At 34.0% G+C, this 22,776-nt stretch overlaps 2 protein-coding genes across 3 annotated transcripts in view; both read right to left on the bottom strand.

Moving 5' to 3' along the window:
* The window catches only part of LOC142979011 (uncharacterized), a 75,315-nt gene extending 60,013 nt beyond the window's left edge, over positions 1-15,302 (bottom strand). The window contains exon 1 of the mRNA XM_076123739.1: positions 15,079-15,302. The gene's annotated coding sequence lies outside the window, so the exon portion shown is untranslated. The remainder of the gene's footprint in view (positions 1-15,078) is intronic.
* Positions 15,303-17,882: 2,580 nt separating this feature from the next.
* Positions 17,883-22,776, bottom strand: part of Ncc69 (sodium chloride cotransporter 69) — a 38,331-nt gene continuing 33,437 nt past the window's right edge. For both annotated transcript variants that reach the window (XM_076123423.1, XM_076123424.1), the window contains 2 exons: positions 22,589-22,734; positions 17,883-22,265 (listed from right to left, as the gene is read on the bottom strand). In XM_076123423.1, the coding sequence (XP_075979538.1) occupies positions 22,015-22,265; positions 22,589-22,734 (397 nt within the window). In that variant the 3' untranslated portion in view covers positions 17,883-22,014. The remainder of the gene's footprint in view (positions 22,266-22,588; positions 22,735-22,776) is intronic.

Raw genomic sequence — 22,776 nt, 5'->3', positions numbered from 1 at the left:
TAGTTCCTGAGATTAGCGCGTTCAAACAAACAAACAAACAAACAAACAAATTCTTCAGCTTTATAATATTAGTATAGATCATATCGCTCAATGATACGATAGTCACTCAAAGTGTTGTAAATGATGACTAAGTAATATGTGTCCTTGCATTGAAATTGTTATAAAAATTGTTTGTCGGAGACTTTACGAATAAGTTAATGTATTAATTTTCATTTTTATAATATTTTTCTTATCACATAAAGGAAATTTTCTTACATACAAATAAAACAACTCCAACTTTAAACTTCTAGTCGAAATATTACTGTTATTATCTCCAATCCATTAATTGTTCTCAATCGGAACTTTCCCAACCTACGCATGAACAAAAAGTGAAATAAAAACATTGATCTGTTGTTAAACACTGACAACACGTTCTAAGATACGCTTGAAGCTTTTTGTTGTTTACAGAGATTTGTATAGTTCACGGTAGATTATGTACGGTGTAGAATTAAATACGGAAATGTATTGATAAACAATAGATATTGGGAAGAATATAGGATTTAACTCTTGACTAGTATTATGTCTTTGTTTGTGTCGCTTTGTTTTTTAATTAACAATTGAGTCGATGACAGAATTTCGGGATGGGTTTTATACATTTACACATTTTGAAAACTTTTCTGAAAGTCTTCGAGAAAGTCTGTATTCTTTTATCTTTAGCAGATTGTGCTGAAATGCAGACGCATAAAATTGAAAATATTTAAAAAAAACGTGGAAAATATTTTTTCATCTACTCTAGTAAAGATATGGCACAACTCTTATTTATCTCGTATAGTTAACTTTTTAAGCTAGGCGAAACCGGAGTGGACACGCTAGAAACGAGTATCAAACCTAGCTTTAGATAGATATTCGTAGGAACTTAATATTTCACCTATTTTATGATGATATTTTTTAACAACGGTCTCATTAATATGACAATATCTTTCGTTACTGAATAATTCTACTTCATGATTCAATATTTCATCAACTTTTTATTCATCATCCAGTTCGTCTACACTTTGCAATTTTCTAGCAATTTCAATACTAAAGCAAAAACGTTCAGCATCTAACCATCTGTCGTCATCGTTAGCACATAAAAGTAATGTAATGAACACTGCATCTTCTGTTTATATAATATAATGTCTCAACCGATGACGTCATTGTGTTATTTTTATTAGCAAAGGAAACAAGTCCGGTTTGAAATATGATTTTTATTTTTGTGAACTTTTAACAATGGATGCAGTTTTGACTTTGTTATTAAATGACGAAATATCTTGTTAACTTTTTTAGAGGTTTGTAAAGGCTGTTAATAAGCGTTGTTGTTGGCAGATAGTAAATTCAATTTCTAATTGTTTTTGTTATATAAATCATCTGCAGAGCGCGGATGTGTTGTCACAAATAATGATTGTTTCTTTACCTACTATTCAGTTACCACATCAGACAATGTTTTATTACATCTTTATTACAAGATAATTTTATAAATTTTATATTTTTATCTTTTTTTTATTGATATACTAACAGAATTACCGGTCTCCTTTTTGTATATTTGTAAAAGTCCTCAAAGGGAAATCTTCATAGTTCATAGTGCAAGAGTTCTCAAGGTGACAAAAAAATATTGATGACAGATTCTGAGCGTCTTCCAAATCTCTTATAGAATACGAATATAATTTGCAAATATGAGTAGCCTAGTGAATGAAAATCTAAGGAATGATTGCAGTAGTCACGTAAAGCAATAACAGATTGAATCTAGCGCGATTGAAATTGAGTACAATTTAGATATGGTAACGGACTAGACTACTGCTGGAAATTGCTGAGATGAATCTGTTAGTGAAACTGATACTGTGTTCAATGCGACTTGCTCTAAAACTACTCCTGCTTTTGAAGACATCGTATAGAAAACCAAAAGATTGGAGTCAAATGTCGTAGGGCTGATATAAAAATAGGTTATTTCAAAATAGTTTTAAGAATCCATAGATTGTTCATGATGTTTAAGCATTTACTGTACATATTTCTTTGTTGTAGAGACATTCATTTTTTCTGGTCTGGTTGTAGTTTATGATCGTTGTTTTTTTGTTTTAAAGTCCCCACGACACAAGAGCAATTCTTAGGGGTTATTTCCTAAATACCCCGATCCCCGAGGCCCCCGTCCCGGAGGATGCCGATTTATTTTTATCTTAACAAACAATTTTCAAAATAAATTGGGGTCCTCCGGGACGGGGTCCTCGGGGATCGGGGTACTCAGGGAGTAACCCATTCTTAGTGCGGCAGTTGTCATTTATAAAGAAAAAAAGACACTGATCTATAATAACAGTGAACACCTCTACTGCAAGTTCTTTACCATGATGGTAATGTAACCTTACACAGCATCCTCGGAACAGATGTAATTACGTAGAACAAGAGTGACATTGTGTTTATCAGCGTGGCACGGGCCGGTACGGTGCGCGCGGCCCATCTGTTCACAATGTACAGTGTACGGTGATAGCGATGTAGCGCAGGTCAGGAATTGAACCAATGTGTGAGGAGAGATGATAAAAATGTTGCTATGTTAACATTTATTTTAATGTCATTTTGACTTTTGAAAGTAAACGGTTCATAATAATATAACCAAACTTAGAAACCGGGAAATCAGACGGATGTATAAAATCGATATAAGCACTTATCTACCATTTCCCTCTTTATCACATAGATTTTAAAAATAAAAATAAAGGAATGTTATAGCTGCTTACCTAACTCCTCGTACAAATAAAACAAGAAGAACTTCGTCTAAGAAGACGTGTAAAAAAAATATCTAGGTATTGTTGCCTCATTCCACTACATTGGGTCTGGAATGTCCATTACGCTGTTCAAGTGCAAGTGCAAGATTGAAGCCAACATTTTAATGCGTAAAGTTATATCAAGCCGCAATAAATTATAATCAAAATTAATGTGTCTCATTCATCAAAAATAAATCATTCTATCAAAACAACAACAAACAATTAAAAAACAACATAACAAGACACATTTAATAGCTCACCAAAGGCAAGTGTTAATAATTTCGCATCCTTGTTAGCACACAATGGTTCCCAGACGGCTATCATTGCCGTTAATGTTACAATCTACTACACGTCTCAAGGTTTTATCACACTCAATACTTGCTGATGCAGGACTTTTTCTTGGAGAATGAAGTTATCAGTCCAATATTAGGAAAATTGCCGGTGCAAAATGTGTGTGTGTTAAGCAGTCCTTGGCGCAAACGCGTCTTATAGATGGGTGGCTGAATCAAAACGGATAAATACAATCTTGGTCTTATCTTTGAAATGATTACGAAAACATAATACATTTTTAAACTTCCATGGTGTCTATTCAAGAGGTTGGACGAGATAACAGTGGAACTGTATTAAGTAACATTGTCATATAATCTGACACTCGGATTTTTTCCCAAATAGTTCTAGACTTCAATTTCATCAAAACAAGAAGAAATTATTAAACATTAACAAGTCGAAAACACGTCTTATTAAAATAAAAACAAGAAGATCCATCAGCGAAAAAACAAAAAAAATTATACACAAACATTATAAAAATAAATAATAAGCCACGTGCAAATCCATAAATAGTTATTAATAACAATAAAAACATCCACTTATATGTCAATAATATTGTAATAAGGATGTGTTAATACAGGTGTACAAATGACAAACTACTTATTATTCAACATATACCATCACGGCTTTATTTCCCAGAAGGATGGAGTAGTAACCATGTCACTATTTGCAATAAGTACTGTGAATAAAGATCTGTATCTTTTGCTGTTGTCTCTTCACAAGACCTTACTTTAAAGCCCAATTATAATGTCAAAGCCGTCTCCCATTTAAATCAAAACTTTGAATATAAAGCACATTCTTAATCAAGATGTAGTAGAGACCATTATTTTTGGATAAAAATATCCTTTTCACTAAGATCTACCCAATAATCCTTATATTAAAACCTTGAAAAACTGGAATTTTCGGTTGTCACTGGTACATCTCACGTATGCTATGTTATGTTGCCTTCAAAGAACAAACACAGTTCAAATACCATTACAAGGTCTTTCAGAAACAAAGCCTGCATACAAATAGAGCATTCACGAGTCACAGTACATCAGCTTCCAACACAATTTCGTGAGCGAATGAATTCTGCAACGCCAAAGATCTTTGAACTCTTTCATTGACCAATCAAATCGAATAAATTTAATTTTGTTGTATTTTTGCAACGAATTAAATTATTCAGACGTGTACAAACGGATACCTATCAACAAATTTATAATATTATACTGGTTTTACCCGAAGATAGTAAATAGTGTATTAAATATTGGTACCTGTGTTTCGCCATTTCCTTTAGTTAGTTGCATCGAATAAGAGGTTCGATTCTACTGTCATAAACCGGGCAAGTTACAAAACTTTTGGCTCCTTTTAAAAAATCTTTATATATATAATTATTTTGTAAGTGTGTATGTCACTGAACTTCTCTTAAACGACTGGACCGATTTCGATGAAATTTTTTGTGTGTGTTCAAGGGAATCTGAGAATGGTTTAGATTATTAAAAAAAGTTTAAAATGTTCAAATTAAAGACGTGTAGACAGGACAACGTCTGTCGGGTCCGCTAGTATACATATATAATTCTTCTGTAAGTGTGTATATCACTGAAGTTCTCTTAAACGACTGGACCGATTTTGATGATTTTTTTTGTGTGTGTTCAAGGGGATCTGAGAATGGTTTAGAATCACAATTTTGTCCGCTGGACAATGTTTTTTTATTCAATTTTTATGGCAAAACAACGTTTGCCGGGTCAGCTAGTACTCATATACAAAGAATATACGAAAAGGACTGGCCGATTGGTATACACACTGCCGGCGAGACCGCAGAGGTAGTCAGCCTTTTTGCAACGAATTAATATATTCAAATGAGTATACAAACGGGTACATAAATGAGATATATAAATTACTCATTCAAGCCTCGTGGCATCAATTAAACATAGTGTTATTGTTTAGACGCAGATGTACTGGACGTGATTATATGCGTATTGGTAACGGTTTATCTCTTTTGTTTCGATATTTAGGTCATGAAATGTCAAATATTACTGGGAAATGGTCCAAAATACGTGGGTATACGACATAAGAAAAAAGGTGTATCAGTTTAGAGTCAGCTTTTGTTAACAAAAGTGTTTTAAATTAAGACAGTTGTTAATCTTAGGAATTCAGACGAAATATGTTTATTGTATGTTAATGATTAAAGAGAAGGACGGAATACAATTTTAGATTATACATTTTAAGTCAATTAGGCTTAGTTACTCTGTCTACGTATTCAGATGTTATTAAGGTAGTCAAAATATAATTGTAATCACCTTGCTTAAAACCTAAAACAAACACAATTTAAACTAAAGCCAACTTGAAAAAAGGAAAGCAATCCCAATTGCTCTGACGGTTATTTCACGACGATTATAATTATTTGCCTCAAACTAGCGAAACGTGCTACCACGGTACTTGTTCCCTCGTTTAAGATGTATGTTTCCGTGTCAGTCATCACTAACACTCACTGCACTCGGAAGTCACAACACTACGACTCCAACTCGGCCGACTCGAATCGATTCGAATCGATGCTGCCTTGCGCAACACTAGTTACTCAATCGATTATCATCACCGTTTTCTTTGCATTTTTAAGAACCTAAAAATATGCTGATTTTGTAAACGGATTTGCAAATAAATGTTAGAATCCGATTTGAATAAATTAAGTTTTGGCGTTTCTCAATGATCGTTTGCGAATTCTGATGACATTATTTAAATCTGAAATCTCACTACATAAAATAACAAGATATAAATCTAGAAGTATAAATCGGTCGTCCAGTATTTAAGTGCGAATTGCATTATTTGCATCCGAGCTTATTGTCATCTTCTCATCATCTTAACTCCGTTCTGCTACGACACGTTCTTCATCAATCCAAATCCACTCGGTAATCATTCTTAATGAAAAAAAGACCCAATTATGTAAATGCTTAGAAAAAGTAATGAATAGAGAAGAAAAACCTTTAGGCCTACTAGGAGGTCAGATAAGAAAGGGTTATTACGAAACATTTATATAAATCCCTTCCGATTATGAAATAATCATGGCTTCAGAAATCAAATCTGTTAAAGAGGGCAGGTTTTTATCATGCTTTTTGTATCTTTGTACTGTAAATAGAACCATTGAAATCCATTATAGTCGTAGCCATGGTATCAAATAAAAAGGTTTAGGTCGTGATCTATTTCCTCATACAAAAAATCTATGCGTAATCAAATTTTGACTGCTAAGAACAGGCTTAATATTTTCTTTGATAAAAAGTATGATTGGGAAACTGGCCCATTTCTGATCTCCACTTGGTTCGTGCTCTAAAATGATTGCTATGATATATTTATTTAGTATCTGACTACGATAGCCGATTCACACAATTCATTACATTCAAAGCGAATCACTGCCTTATGTGCCTTGGGTTATCAAAATGAAATTAAACAACACATTAAAATTATTCCCGTATCACCGATAACTTTACTTTAAAAGATTTTTCATTTAGTCATGTACTTATGCCATAAAGTCATCAGTGAGTATATGCTCCCAGCTATATAAGGCCATTTATCTTTACCCTTTTGCTAGAAAAAGGTCTCCTGCTGGCCTTTGAGCGAGGTGCAGCGAGGTACAGATCGTTTACTTTTTCTGAATCACATCCATAAACATTTTATTACGAATGCAACAATTTTATTAAAAAGAAAAATAGGAAGAATTTAAATTCCTTAATTATTTTTATAGTTTAGAGCGCACGTCTACCGAGTGGTCTAATTATGCACCTCCCAGGCAAGTGGTCGATGGTTCAAACCCGAGGCAATAAAACAACTTTTCGGAGTTATGTGTATATTCGAAATAATTATTACGTACTTGTTCCAACGGTGAAGGAAATCACACAGTTTTTCAAGGAATGCGAAGTCCCAAACCCGCACTTGGTTAGAGTGGTGGATTCGATTCGAGGCCTGCCCCTCCTTCAATATGAGAGGTGACTTTTGCCAAACGCTGGGACAGTAATGGGTTACATCTATTTTTATATTTTTTGAAAGACGATTGTCCCTTGGTTCCATGTGTCATCTCCTTGAGCCAAATATCACTTTTACAGTCAATTATCATAGTAAACAGGTTAGCAATTTACCCAACATGACGTAACACAACTTACTAGATTACACATAGAACGTCGCTATCATAATGGAATATCAATTGGGAACCATTGTGAGTGCCCGCGGCAGGCGTCCGCAACCGTTGGCTACTGTTCAAACCTATCATTAAGGTAGAATTTTCTGCTACGTTACGTTTCATTTCATTGGAGTGTATACTTTGTGTAGAATAACGTTGTAGTTCTTGTCTAGGATTTAAATGAGAGTATTGGATCAAATGAAGCGAGCTATATAAATTGTAAAGTTGGTACTGCGTTCACAATCTGCAGATTTGCACAGTCACTTTTGTATTTAAGCTTCTCTTTGTTCTTATGATTTGCCATTTGCAAAGAACTAGGTATTTGCTACTTTTCCTAAATCATATTACTTATAAATCTTAAAGTTTTTATATTTGAACACTTGGGCATCTCCATGATAATATCAACTAAATACAACATTATTACACACGCATTGATATAAAAAATCGTAATGATAAATATTAATGACAGCTGAATGCAAATCTTAAGAGCAATCCCGCTTTTAATTGCTGCAACTCCGAAATTCGAAGCAAGTTTTAACTTTGCTTATTTGAACATAGCAACACAAGTCTTTGCTTTCTGAGCAGCGACTTGTTGCTATATTCAAACTCACATAGATTTACGACACGGAGGTACTATACACCAAGTTAATCAATTTTCTTTCTCGACATAAACCAGAAGAAAATTAAATGATGTAAGGCAACACGTCTAAACCTCTTCCTAGTATATTCTAGAAATTCTTAATTGCCTTCAAAGAAACGACATTATAACTACGGAAGTAACAAACCCTAGTTACATGTTACTGTACCAACACATCACATTTACTAGCCAGTTTACTTCTAAACCAGTTCGGTTAGCCGTTCCGATATCTACTTGGATTTCTCACATTGATAACTAAGAGTTAGTGTGGCAAAATCGTTGTGAATGAAGACATTTTCGATGTATCGTTGTTTCTAGAGGTAAGTTAAGCTGCCTTTGACTCGGTTTGTCATTGGATGGGTGATCGTTGTTACATAGATGAAGAGTTACAGAATGATTTTGGGTTAATTTGGTTTTAAAAGGTATATTTAGCTTAGCAAAAAGCTTTTACTCTAAGCTGCGATGTTATTTAATGTCATTTGTTAAACTGAGTCAAAATATTTTTTGCTGTATTCTTCCAAACTGCTAATAAATAAAAAAAGTCAGACATAAAACAAGTATATTTTAACGTTTGTTTTAAATACTAATTACGAAGAGTAATAAATTCTCGCTAATTTATACATAACACATAAAACTGCGTAAATTTCGATAACAACGAAATAACTTATTTCTATAGAGTAGGTTTGTATTGTATTAAAGTAAGACACAAGTAGTTTAAGAAACTACTATTTAAAACTTATGCACAAATACACGCATTCCCAAGGAGTAAATAGGGACTATGAATGCCGCTTACTACCTTCTGTAATACTGCCATTTTATTCGCATTCATTTACTTGGCATAAAACGGAAATATGTAAAGAATGTCATAAGTACCACCCACCATTTAAATTTGAAACCAGTTCCAGTCGTCAGCCTGAGAATTGATACACGTTCAATTAATGTAGTTTTAATACAAAACATGTTTAATATCAGGTGAATACAGATTAGAGAATTACATCTGCAAATGCCCCGAGCGGAATTCAACACAATATGCAAGGAATTCAAATTCAAATTTAACCTTTTATAATGTTTCTTCTGTCTTTATGTATTATTTTTTAACCCATTAATACAGGGCAAGGATCTTCTCCCAAAACGAGGGAAGTGTAAGGAATTGATATAAATGATAAATAATAATATGTATTAAATAATAAACTGCTAAATAAAATGACCATTTAATTCGTTTTACGCTTGCTAGTCATCGTTCGATGGAACATGCTCCTATCTAATTAAATACTCGATCGCACATTTGTAGATACAAAGCTATTGTTACAAGATCATCGTTTTAACTAATATACACTTCCCTTTACAAGACAAGAGAAGCCAGTATGATTCTCAGCCAAAGCAAGTTTCAGTGTTAGACACGGTGTTAGTGTTATTATAGTGAATTATAGATAATTACGCCACGGGTTAAATTCTATTACCGATCGTAAAGAGCATCTGTCCAGTTATGACACGCGTAACGGGGGTTTTATATCTCTCTGATGACCCCGACATGAGGCAAGAGAGGTATTATATTTTATAGTAAAAACCTTTGCTCATTTAGTAAATATATTAACATCTTATGAAGTTTGAAGACGCTGGATAACTTGTTGATATGTCGTAGGTTTGCAAATTCTAAATTTATTCATAAATGAATCAGCACTTTGAGAGTTAAACAAAAAAGAGATATTGACAACAAAATAGAAGACGTTTCTCTTTTGTTATTAATTTTTAAAACCACGCTGGAAAAGGCACGTCCCTGACGCCGTTGTCTATAGGATATGCTTTTTTATTTATTTTTTGCTAAACTATTAGGCGTAAGCTTTTGATAAAATAAATTAATTACAACAATCGATTACAACAAAAGGTTCAATACCAATGGTCTAATGAAATACGCAGAATAAAATTCACTTCAAATAAAATGTACACCCCAATTTAAAATACAAATTACTTCAAGTCGTTGTTAGTTTCGTGATTGTTAAATTAAATTTGTTTAAACAGTCGTTTTTTGTTCTGCTTCACTGACATAATGTTGATGCTATCGAAATAACGACCTACTAACTGTCTTATGTACTAGGTAGAGAAGAAACAAGGTGAAGAAATCTTACGTGATCAGGTTTATAAAACACATTTGTTTTCCCGAAAATTTTAAGGAGTAGTTTTAATGTTGTTTTGCAACATAGCAAATTTTACACGACATATTTTCCGTGCTATTAGGTACAGAAAATTTTCCGGTAACCGAAATTCTAATGTATGCTTGTATCCAGTAGCCAATGCTAGGATTATATTATTATTGGCGTATAATATTCTTTATGGAAATTGGTGATTTGAAATAATAGCCTATTATTAAGGTTAGTTCTAATCATTATAAAAAATCCATTATACTTAGTATCAAACATCACATAACGCTATGAGGCCATTGCTATCCCAATGTAGGGCATGAGTCCTCGTAATAAGTCATAATGAGAGTAATAAAAATAAGCTCAAACTAAATGTTAAACTGAACTGTTTGCTTAACATAATATCGTTCGAAAGTTATAACTAAATATTTCATTAATATAAAAAGCTCAAAATAAGTGTAAATCTTACCTCCTCTGACAAAAAACTTAACTTTACAGTTTGTGTTAGCTAAACTTACATGTGTACATATGTGTACATTATAAATATTTAAATAAATAAATAAAAAGTCGTTTGCCATTACAAAATATTTTACCTAGATCGACGACAAAATGTTGATGACCCCTGCCCCAGTAACATCGCACGCGCAACTCGCGTACCTACCAACATTGCCCAATGTAGTTTTTTGTCTACTTTTTGTTCACAACTCAGCTGTTTTGTCTGCAACACGTATATTTTGCTTACGAGACGTTATCTCTGTGAAATTTGATATTTGTTTTACGTAAGTAGGTATTTGTTTGCAAATTGAAGTTTTAGGGCGAGGTGGTCAATTTAGTTTAGTATGTATGGGTATAGTTATTACGTATGACAAGAGGCCTCCATAGCGCAGTGGTTAAGGTCGCAACGCCGCTACCGCTATTACGTCGGGAGAACGTGAGTTCGATAAAATTTATTTGTGCGATCCTCATATTTGTCAGTTGTTTCGGGTTTAGTTGTACTTGATGTTCGTTTTTTGTGTTTGTTAAAGTCCCCGCGGCACAAGAGCAATTCTTAGAGCGGGAGTTGTCTTTTTACAGGATGTATGAACGTGAAAATACATTATGTTTGTAGAAAACAAAAATGTCGTGTCTTTTAGCCTCTGCTCTATCGGGGAAAATATGTAATTTTATATATCTTATGTAGGTTAAGTTAAGGCGATATAACTAATAAAGAGGAATTTATTGACTATTTTACAGATTGGCCCACATACAAAAGTAATCAGACGCTCTATATTTTCTAAACAAAAGTGGGTGGATTTCATTAAACCATAATTTACTGCGTTACTATCATGCATGGATCTAAAATTACATTGCTCTATCGGCGCTAATTTATCGAATTTTCTAATTCAACAGATTTATACAAGTACCACACATCAGCGCATCTAACGTGTGGTCAACTTATACAGCGAATAACCATGAATTAAAACCATAAACTTTCTTTCAAACGCCGTTTAGCTTTTTCACTTTTTTAATTATTGTGCCTCGTATACGTAACACACATTCACAAACCTCATTTAATTCACTTTGCACTTTGCCAGACTCAAAAATCGAACCTATAATCGTGCTCAGCAGTCAGATACACTACTAACCGCGCCACAGAGGTAGTCATTCATGTTAAATGTCCCAAAAACAACAACCTTGATAACCATCTTTGAACACGTTCAGAAACCAAATTAATTAGGTGGCAACATTTTCTCACGCTTATCATCAAATCGAAAGCATAACCTATAAGTAATCACTTAATAGTTGTAAACAGTATGAAATCTACTTCAATTGCGGATATACAGCTTCCGTTGCCTCTAACTATTAAACAGTAACTTATTTCTTACGTCCAGGATATGAAGTAGAACTGAACTGAATGATTCGTGACTATGAATTAATGCTCTGCTTCCTATGAAAGTATAATCTCGCTCACCTTTAATTATTCTAAGGTCATTCACTCATAAACGAATGAATCGATTTATGAAATTTGTAATTCAATAGATGGACGTCTGATATGATGAATAGTGTTGCCAAGATACTTCAATTGCATTAAGTGTTGTGGCTTCAGATTCTACGCATATGAAGTATTTTTGAAAGTACCTACTCCATAGATCGTTCTGGTTTTAAGTTTTCTTGTAAACATAATTTAAAGATCTTAAGAAGTACAAAGTTAATACCATAGATAACTACCTAGATAAACTCAAAGGACTGACATAGTGATCTACGTACGCATCCGCTAAGAAAGGGTTTGATCAATTCTACCCCCAAGGAGATATAATAGGGGATAAAAGTTGGTACAAAATTCAGTCCTAAGTCACAACCACGCGGACGAACTTGCGGGCCAGTGGATTTATATAATGCTGGATTTACTTTTAATAGATAGGTTCGTAAAGTAGCCCAAAAATATATTGTAAAAAGGGCATGTCAATCAAGAAACAATTTCACTCGTCAACATAAAAGGTAACTAAATAAAAGATAGAAAGAGTAGCCCTACTTCCTTCAATGTGGTCAGTTGATAAAGGGAACGAAAAAAAGAGTAGTTTTTCTTGCGGTTTCATTGTTTATAAGTTGGAAAGTTGTCCAACAGGTTTGGGCACACGTGGGCACGGGACCGCCTCTAATTGTACAATACCACGCGTTAATTGCATGCACAATATTTTTTATAATCAATATACATCTGTTATGAACCGTTACGGTATCCGTAAAAGGAAAGATGGTGAAAAAGCGAAGGAAGATGACGTCTTATTGGGGTCACCTGTCGCCTTATAAAGGACTGATCGGAAAAGAGTTCCCGGGAAGGAGATGTAGATAATTATAGCCTGTTTGATGCTGTATCTTTTGGTATCTCGCAACTGTTCAATAGTTAACTATTTCCGGCAGTTGTGAAGATATATGAGACTGTTTTATTGTTGATTAATAGACTATTAATACGTTTGGAGTACAATATCTGCTTCAAGTTTGGAATTCCTTGTTATATCGTTAAGTGACGGAAACGAATCGCTGCTTCAAGAGAAATCTCTCGTCTAGACGCGTCGTATAATGAGTGTTGTAAAACTAGGATCTAAGATAAAATTCCTTTTAGCTTCACCGCAGTTAAAATTTCCGACAAAATGGTTGTTTTTCAGCCGAAAGAAACATTATCTGTTCGGAAATTACCTCTCACAAAAACATTTTTTATAATAAATCACATAAGATGTGTAAAGACGCGTGCATTTAATTGAACATAACGGAATCGAACTGCGGAACAGTGTGCATAAAGCATGACAGTATTGGATGCCGGGTGTATCGTGATACATTTGAGTCAGTGTGAGATCCGTGACTAGATTTGTTTCGATAGACTGACCTACTTCTGAAAATACCGGAGAATAGCTGTCGATAATTCATTTTGTATGAAAGTTTATAACACATCTACATGATTTATTGTTAACACGATCTTTCTTTAATGTGGTTAGTGGTCAACCTCGTCTCAAAGACCTTTGACTTGACCTAGTGACGAATTTTGAAGTCGCTCTTTTAAGTGCGGCGATGTCGAGTCTGACTGGGGTCTGCCAAAGGTTGCTTACCTCATAGATCGCGTTTATTAACCGGTGATAGCACGTAACACATTAGACACTTGAGTATTGTCAAAACACAATACAAAACAAATTGTGTGTCTAAACAGTGCATCGGTGTATCAAAACTTTAAAAGTGTCTTTAAAAATACAACAGAATGTTTTATTCGTGGAAGGACAAATTGAAAGAACCTTTTAAGTCTAAATTCTGAGAATCCAATGTTGATATCGTGATTTATTTGGATTTACAGTTATGGCCTCCAGCGGCGATTTGTTTTGAAAAAGGTAAATGTTTACTAATGATTGTTTAAGGAATATTTTTATTTATAAATGCAAACTCTACATTAAACATAAGTTCACATTATTTCTTCTAGTGAGATAGAGATATTTATATTTCTTAAAACGCCAATAAATCTGTCTATCAGTTTCATACGTTGACAAGAAAAAATAAAGATTTGTCTTATAAGACAGGTGATGAGCTCAACAAAAAATAATTAATAAAGGCAATCCAATAACTGAGCACTTACTCAAGAAAACGAATTGCTGAGTGACAAGTGAAACTTAAATCATTTGCTATTACACGCAATGATTGATAAAGATCTATCGTCTATCGTGCATTTTGGAAAAAAAATAAAGAAAAGTGATGGCCACTTGTCTTACTCATCACAAAAAAAAACTAACATTCTAATTTTAAAATTAGACGTCTTGTCAATAATTAAATGCATCAAATTTTAATTCAGAATTGTATTATGGTCTCAAATGAAGAGTTGATACGAAATAAAAGCAAGAAAAAAAATCAAAATTTGGTTCTGATGTGTATGAGCTCCGGTGTGACCTATTGTGCTTATTTATAAAAGATAAATTCCTCTTTCCCACAAAAATATCCCGATAACCGATCCCACTGATAACAGTATACAAAAGCATCTATCTTATGTTTATCTATAAGATAGGTAGGTACCTATGTACCATTCACCGGGAATTGTGGGATAATACCTAGTATTAAGTTAAATCCAATCCATTATTCAAAGCCGCAAACAAAGGAAATAGGCTTGCATTTTCTAAATTGCTATAATAGGTCATTAGCAAGCTAATCAGCCGGCAATCACTGCTTAATGATTCAACAACGATCAAAACAAAGGGGACAGGAACCAAAACAAAAGGTAAATGAAACCCTTCCTCGACGCAGTTTGATAACGATTTAAACACAATTACACCTGAATCAGACAACTTTTATAAATAACATTTACAACTTTTAACTCTCAAGGTAAGGAACAATCCTTTCTAGTTCTCAACTAAACTTCTAACGATCTTAACTCGACGGCCAATTGAACACAAAACCGGTAACAATTTCAACGTCGCATCGCAACGAAAACAATTCCGAGTATTATCAGAGAAAATTAATTCCATTCATTCAATTCAAAATAAAAATAATACGAAGCAATAACGCGGTACGTGCTTAAAAAATAAATTAAAAACATTATCACGTGTTTACCTCGGCACTGTCCCTTAGATCCGGATGTTACAGCACTATTAATGGAAATATAAACCTCACACGAGCACACAACACAGTTTACTAACACTTAAAAGTTTTGTTTATCACACTTTTTCGAAAACAGGGCGTAGAACGTGTTTCGTTGAGTATCGAGTTGGCGGGAAACGCGTGCGTCACACGTCGCGCTCGGGGACCGACTGGCTCGCGCGCTCGCTGCCTTCGAACAAGACGCACCGAGATAATCGTTGCATTCTGCCATCGGTATTAGAAAACGAATAAATCGCATAGATACGGTGTATTTGCTAATGCTGTAGTCCGACTGAATGCGCTTATTTGCAACATCAGCTTCGATTGACCGCGCTTCACTTAACAGTTTTTCTGGGCATTGACTACAAAGGTACTAGCAATTTTCGTGTTCAGCGAGTGGTTTAGACAGGTCATCCTGTAGAAGTGACAGGTGTGTCTACCATAGAAAAATTACCTTTTTTTCTGCTTTTACAACGAATTTGGATTACGGTAACCAAACCTTCCAAAGGAACAAATAAATCCTTATTTGTTCCTTTGTAAGGTTAACAGAAGAGTCCCAAAATCTTCAATACCATGGTCTTACAAACGAATACAATGTCAACTTCTGGCCTTAGGGAACAGAAATTCCTACATTTAAAAGAGTTATTTTCCTATCAAACGGACTGGAGATCGCGTGTAAATGTTTATGGATGCTGATCTAAAATGCATGCAGGATGCTTTTTTGCGATTCATTGTAGGTAATCCCCGGATGCTGGACAGGTTATGATGAAAGCAACACTGCGTGCGTGACGAACATTGTAAGGACTTAAACCTGTTGCTTTAGGAGAAACATACACTAATTGCTTTGCAGAAAGAAATTACACCAAGTATAGTTGTTTACTTATAGTCCGGTCAAATTAGACCAAAAAATCAGTAAACCCGCGACAAATTCAGGGGAAGCTGAAAATTCTTAAAATTGTTTAAATTATAATTATAAACATTGTCTTAAAAGTCCCAACCGATCCCATGTAAGGAAAAAATTTTAGCGGGGTAATAAGGTCCAAAAAATGAGTTTTTCGCGATTTTCTTGAAAACGGTAAGTTTTATCGCAAAATTACCCCAGACATAATTTGTAGATCAGGGAATTTCCTATAAAAAAAGTATTAATAATTTTTTCCCTAAAAGCCACCGCTTCTGAGATATAACGATGCAAAAAATTGCGAGCGTCATAATACACTCATACACTACTTCAACTTGCTTTAGCAATTATAATATTAAAAGAAGTTGAAATCGATGACATCATGGATGCTGATTTAATAATTAATATCGAAAATATAGTAGATAAATTTTTTTCATACAATGATATTGAAAATCTATATATACTAATATATAAAGCTGAAGAGTTTGTTTGTTTGTTTGATTGTTTGTTTGTTTGAACGCGCTAATCTCAGGAACTACTGGTCCGATTTGAAAAATTCTTTCAATGTTAGATAGCCCTTTTACCGAGGAAGGCTATAGGCTATATATCATCACGACCAATAGGAGCAGAGCAGCAGCAAAAAATGTTACAAAAACGGGGAAAATTTTTACTCATTCTCTCTTATGTGACGCAAGTGAAGTTGCGCGGGTCATGATGAAATATCTGGAGCTTTACTTAATAAACTGAATCAAAAACTTAAGGATTATGAGGAACGAGGACCAACAGCGAAACTTTGGATTCAATATTTTTATATGGTTTCAATTCTTAAAGAGTTTTTAAGAGCTGAACGTATGGGGGATTGGAAAGCTCATTTAAACTGCGTCAAAGAAATGCTTCCTTACTTTCACGCGTCTGGACATTTTCCGTATGCTAAGTCTGCACACCTATACTTGCAGGATATGCTACAATTAGAGAATTTCATAGATCCTGAAGTCTATAAAAAATTTTCAGAAGGATTCTTCACTGTGAGACGTTCAGACAAATTAAGCTGTGGCACTTCAACGGACATGGTAATTGAGCAGTCTATGATGAAAGCTATGAAGACAGATGGAGGTATTGCTCGAGGAAGAAGCACAAAACAGAGTGTCATAAGTAAATGGGTTTATAGTATGCATGCAATGAATACAGTTTGTGAAAAATTAGAAGATCTGGCTAATGTTAGGATGGATACGACCGAGCAGCATGTTGATGCAAGTGATTCACGAGTAAAAAAAGATGCTAAAGACTTACGAAAACTTTTGGAATGGTTCTCAATACATAATCCTTTTCCAGAGGTTTTGCATCGTTATATCTCAGAAGCGGTGGCTTTTAGGGAAAAAATTATTGATACCTTTTTTATAGGAAATTCCCTGATCTACAAATTGTGTCTGGGGTAATTTTGCGATAAAACTTACCGTTTTCAAGAAAATCGCGAAAAACTCATTTTTTGGACCTTATTACCCCGCTAAAATTTTTTCCTTACATGGGATCGGTTGGGACTTTTAAGACAATGTTTATAATTATAATTTAAACAATTTTAAGAATTTTCAGCTTCCCCTGAATTTGTCGTGGGTCAAATGTCTAAATTGACCGGACTATTAATTGACACAATATTATCAAGTTATTTTCCTTTTCGGTAAAATTACAAGGCGTTACACGGACACTAACGGATCCATGAGAAACGTGGAAGACTCATTCTTAAAAGTTAAGCTATTTCATTATTTTGAATAGCACAGAATCGTAGTTAGTACTTGATATCATTTGGCATTTATGAAACGAAAAGCCAATATAAATTATAGACTCTCCAAGTGGGTGCGATATAAATACAAGAACAAACAAATTCATCATCAATTCATTTAATCACAATCCATTTTGTTAAAACTATTTGTACAATAACACTAAAATTACAATAAATTAATCCTGGTTCAGATCTACATTAAATGTTAATAATCTCTAAACAATACAGAAAAACCACTACAAATACAACAGAACAAAAATATACAAATAATAAAATAAATAAATTGTATTACTACATGTCATTTGGTAAACAGAAATTGTAAAGATAAATAAAGGTAACTATAAAAATCTCCTGTACTAATTAACTATAACAAATAGCCAATAAGATAAAAAATCAACTAAACATTCAATAAAATATGATATCCTAAAAGCACTTAAGAGACGACTCATAACATATTGCAGTCATCCTAATTCAATGATATTAAAATCACAATATCTATATTACGCGGTTTCTCTCGCTTTATAAATTAGGGTAACGTTGGTTCCATGGGTCATGATGCATGTTCTAATGAAGAGTAACCTTAAGTAATCAGGCTATAGGTTTACGCATGTGAAGTTGCCCAGGTGCCAATCAAACAACACGTGTCGTTCAACAAGGCGAAACCGATTACTGATAGTAGATTCAGGAGAAACCACGAGAGAAGGCAAAAATAGAGAAGTTTAATAACTGTTTTATTATGAATGCTTGGTATTTGAGTCTCGACATGCTTTAGCTTTAGGCAGTTGAAAATTTGAAAACTGCGGTCATCATTCAAGTCAAAAAGAACACCCGTTCCAAACTGTCAAAAGAGGGTTGCCATACTATCAAGCTGATAATTATCCATGAAATTCGTCAGAAGGTTCAAATGCGTAGTATTTGTAAGTCGTAACCGGTGGTCATACACGAGATGAACGTGGTCAGTCGCGTCATTAGCCTCTGTCTATCCCAATGGAAACGACGTGATTTTATGTATATGTTACTGTAAAAGCCCGAACTGTGGTAAATCCTAAGATTTTCCGGTATAACCTAAGATTTACCAACTCTCAATGGTAAAAGTCCGAACAATTCTTTTATTTCGAACTTTTTTTTAACTCTATTCACTTGATGATGTCGAGATGTCGCTTCTTTTATATTTTATTTTATATGACAAAAGTAGGGGCTATAAATCATATTTTTTTCTCGAAGTGTCGGAACTATGTAGTAGTTAGTTAAGATGCGAGAATGTATGCATGTACGCAGTCTCATCTAAATGCAAGTATTCTACAAGACAAACTGCGTGTGAAACTCAATTAACGTGACCGTTGCTGTTTACAACATTCCTCTGTATGTATACCAAGTTATTTGATCGTGTTCAGGATTTCTAAAAACATAAGTATATTGTCTTGATGTGACACAAAAATCTGATTATATAAAATTGTTGCTAGTATATAAAATCTGCAAGTTCGGTCTTGGATAGGTTATATACATAATGAGCTAATGAAACTTAAAGACACGATGCCCAATAATGAGACAGCAAAGGGTTAAATATTTTTGAAAGATTAGAAACTGATAAAGCATTATTGTCATGCAATAATTAAAGCAACCCCTAACGACGTTTATACAAAATTGTCTTTACACATGTGGTAAGAAAATGATGACTCGCAGTTGTCAAATTACTAGAAGTAGGATTATATTCATTTCCATTTTCTTATTGGCTATATTGTCTATCAATAGTTCAGCCATCAAGGCTTTTGTAAAATTGTACTAAAATATAACATATAGCGCACAGTCACATCAATATTACTAATATAATAAACTTCTATTGATACACTCAATAAATATGTAGAATTATCCTAATTTATCTATCAAAAATATTTCACTACATTCATTAAAAGATTCACAAATATAAACACAATATCAAATTGTACATCAGTAGCAAAATATACCAGAAAAATATAATATACATCAGTTAATATAAATATATATAAAACTGCAATTATTTATTATTTCATAAGGCAACATTTAAGACTATGGTCAAGTGTTAAAAGAAATATAGGCTGTAAAATGCCAAGGTTATAAAAATATATTATTATAAATATTATACCTATAATTTTCCTAATATAGTTAGGTTATGGTAGACTTTATAGTCTGCAAACTAGTTAAAAAAGACCAGCTCTAAAACAAATAAATTAGTTAATGAATAAACACTTAACGTAAATTTGTACTTCAACAAAATCTGTTCTTAGCCTCTGAATAAAAACAATTACATAATCGACATGAAACGTCGCAAAAAAAGTCAGGTAGTAATCGTAACCGGCGGTTCTGTATCATAAGATGTATGGATGTGAATGAAACGACGGAAGTTTGTAAGGATCATAACCAAGTAGCGTTCTTTTGGCGCCTAACAATATGGAAAAAAAAACATGATTTTATGTATGTATGAAACATAGCTGTTCTTTATTAAAATTGGACAAATTACTCAATTTGTCAAATTAAAGGTATAATGTATTTTTTGTATTGTTTGCGTGCTCGTGCACGCTCGCAATAGACGAGCCTGCATGCATTATGTACAGCAATAAACTTGTGCATTTAAATTACTTGTCTATTCATAAAACAAAAGGGTTTATTTTCAAAGACAAAAGAGAGAAATAAGAGGAGTTTACTCCGAAGCAAAACAAACTTTTGTTTGGGAAAACCCAATTATCTCTGTCTAGCAGTAGGTATTTGGTATGTCGCACAGTAAACTTCCTAATTCTTACAGTTCATTCAACCATACTCCCGACATAAATTCGTATGAAATTTTAAAGCAACCCATTTAACATGATTGATTGTTTCCCAACTACTTCTTTCTTAATTAATTCATGACATCACCCATTTAGGACGATTATTAAAAGGTCTTTAACACAAAAAATACTGAAAGAAATGGACGTATACGTATGTATACGTACGTCGGTATTCGTTGGCACTTAAAAAGTATAATATATCATTTGATTCTGAATATCGACACTTAAGTCTTTTATCCTATGTGATGTTAGACTATTGAGAATGAATACAACACTTAAATGTCTAGAAAGACCAGGCCTAAACCCTCTCATACAAGGGCATTCCTACCCGTCCCCAGTTATTGGGCAGTTACGGGTTAAATAATTAAATTAAATGAAAAGATTGGTCCTGCTCCTGAAAATTTCCCATATCCCAAGCTTTAAGCAACAGAAATTATACGAACGGCTTTAAGATACGTTCTAAATAATATCATTTAATTATGTTTTTATAAAGAGGCGTAAGAACATTTGCACAATGGAATGATTTGGTACAACACAAGACGATTATCCAACACACAGGTAGAGGTGACTAAATATAAAATTATACTAATTTTAACGACTAACTCATTTACGTATACAATGTACAAAACGCTTTGGTACTGGTGGGTACAACTGATATTTTAAAAACTGGGGAAATGCACTGGACAAGTTGAAACACCGAAATATTCTACAAGAGAAGTACTTTATGATTTTAGCACTGGAATAAACGGGTATAAAAATGTGACATAGGTTTTTGGACTATAAATTCACGAAGTACTGAAAATCATTTCAGAGGCCTTTGGATAGTCCAAATTCTATAACTTTTAATGGCGGACTTCTATGTCTTATTCAATAATAATCATTGTCTCGATAAGTTAAGATTCCATGCGTGCTCGCGGCAAAAACAATTGTAAATATATAAAAAAAATACACAGACAAATACCGCTATAAGAACGCAATATTAATACCTAATTGTAAGCATAATACAATTATAGCTGTCAGTTGTCACTTCCACATACATTCACAGTACTGAAAAATAGTATATTATAGTTCTTTTTTGGTCTACCATAAAACAGGTATGACAATCAAATTCATACAAATTAGTACCGCGATTCTCTACCACTATCGACTACCGACAACCGGCTAGCTATCGAAAAATATTGTATGACAACCGGTTCAGCGCCTCTAGCGGGCGTCGTTGGAACTATTTTTTGCAGTACATTTTATAATAATATGTTAAACTCTCGATAGTCGAGAATACGGACTGTACAGAATCACGCTACAATATCGGTAACTATAGCTGTAGCAAGTATACATATACGTAATGCCTAAACATTACTTCAGATTCTTGGATAATAGGCCGTTAAAGACTACAGCATCGAAACAAAAGCTACTTACTTCACGCTAATGAGTTCTTACGAATAGAAGGTGAGTACAGCAGCATGATTCCCTCTAACCAGTAACGTTCTATCTGCAGCAGTAGATATTGCGTGAAGCCAGGCGAGGTATAGTGGTGGTGGAACGATGCCTCGGCGTCTAGGCATAGGCAGGGTGACGCATACTAGTCGCGCGCCCCGGGATTGTGTGGATATCATCTCTCGGATTCGTAGGTGACGGTGTGTTCTGTCTTGTGCTGCTAGCAGGTCTGCTTCAGTTATGCCGCCGGCTAGAGGAAGAAAGGTTTTTGGCGCTTAGTATAATGTTTTAGAGGTAATTTTTTTCTTGTTGGAGTTAGGAACTTTCACAATAAAATAAGGTACCTACTATGTTTTGAGAATGGACTTAACGTGATACGATAAGAGTGATATCACAATGTATGTATGTGTTATATCTCTAAACTATGCATGCGTGCATACTACGTATACGTGCACGGGTGTGCACGTGACATTCTATTTCCGTCAGCATGTTTAATTTTTACTAACTTAGATTTATTGAAACGTTACACCTAACTCGACATTACTATTACTTAAAGTGTTATTTAATACTTACATGTATCATTATCATCGCTGCATTTGAAAGGCTGTATGAGTTTGTCAAAGTACGCGAGTGTTGAGTCCTTCGGTCGTTTGGTGATGTCAGCCACCATCTTCAACGCTGAGTAGTCTATCCTGAACTTTGATAGTAAGGACGCCATGCTGTTGACAAGATTTAAATTTATTTAATAGTTCTGTAATATT

This window comes from Anticarsia gemmatalis, chromosome 15 (assembly GCF_050436995.1).
Source record: "Anticarsia gemmatalis isolate Benzon Research Colony breed Stoneville strain chromosome 15, ilAntGemm2 primary, whole genome shotgun sequence".
NCBI classification, from domain to species: domain Eukaryota; kingdom Metazoa; phylum Arthropoda; class Insecta; order Lepidoptera; family Erebidae; genus Anticarsia; species Anticarsia gemmatalis.
Note: the sequence above shows the minus strand (reverse complement) of the source record. Positions and strands in the feature narration are given on the sequence as shown.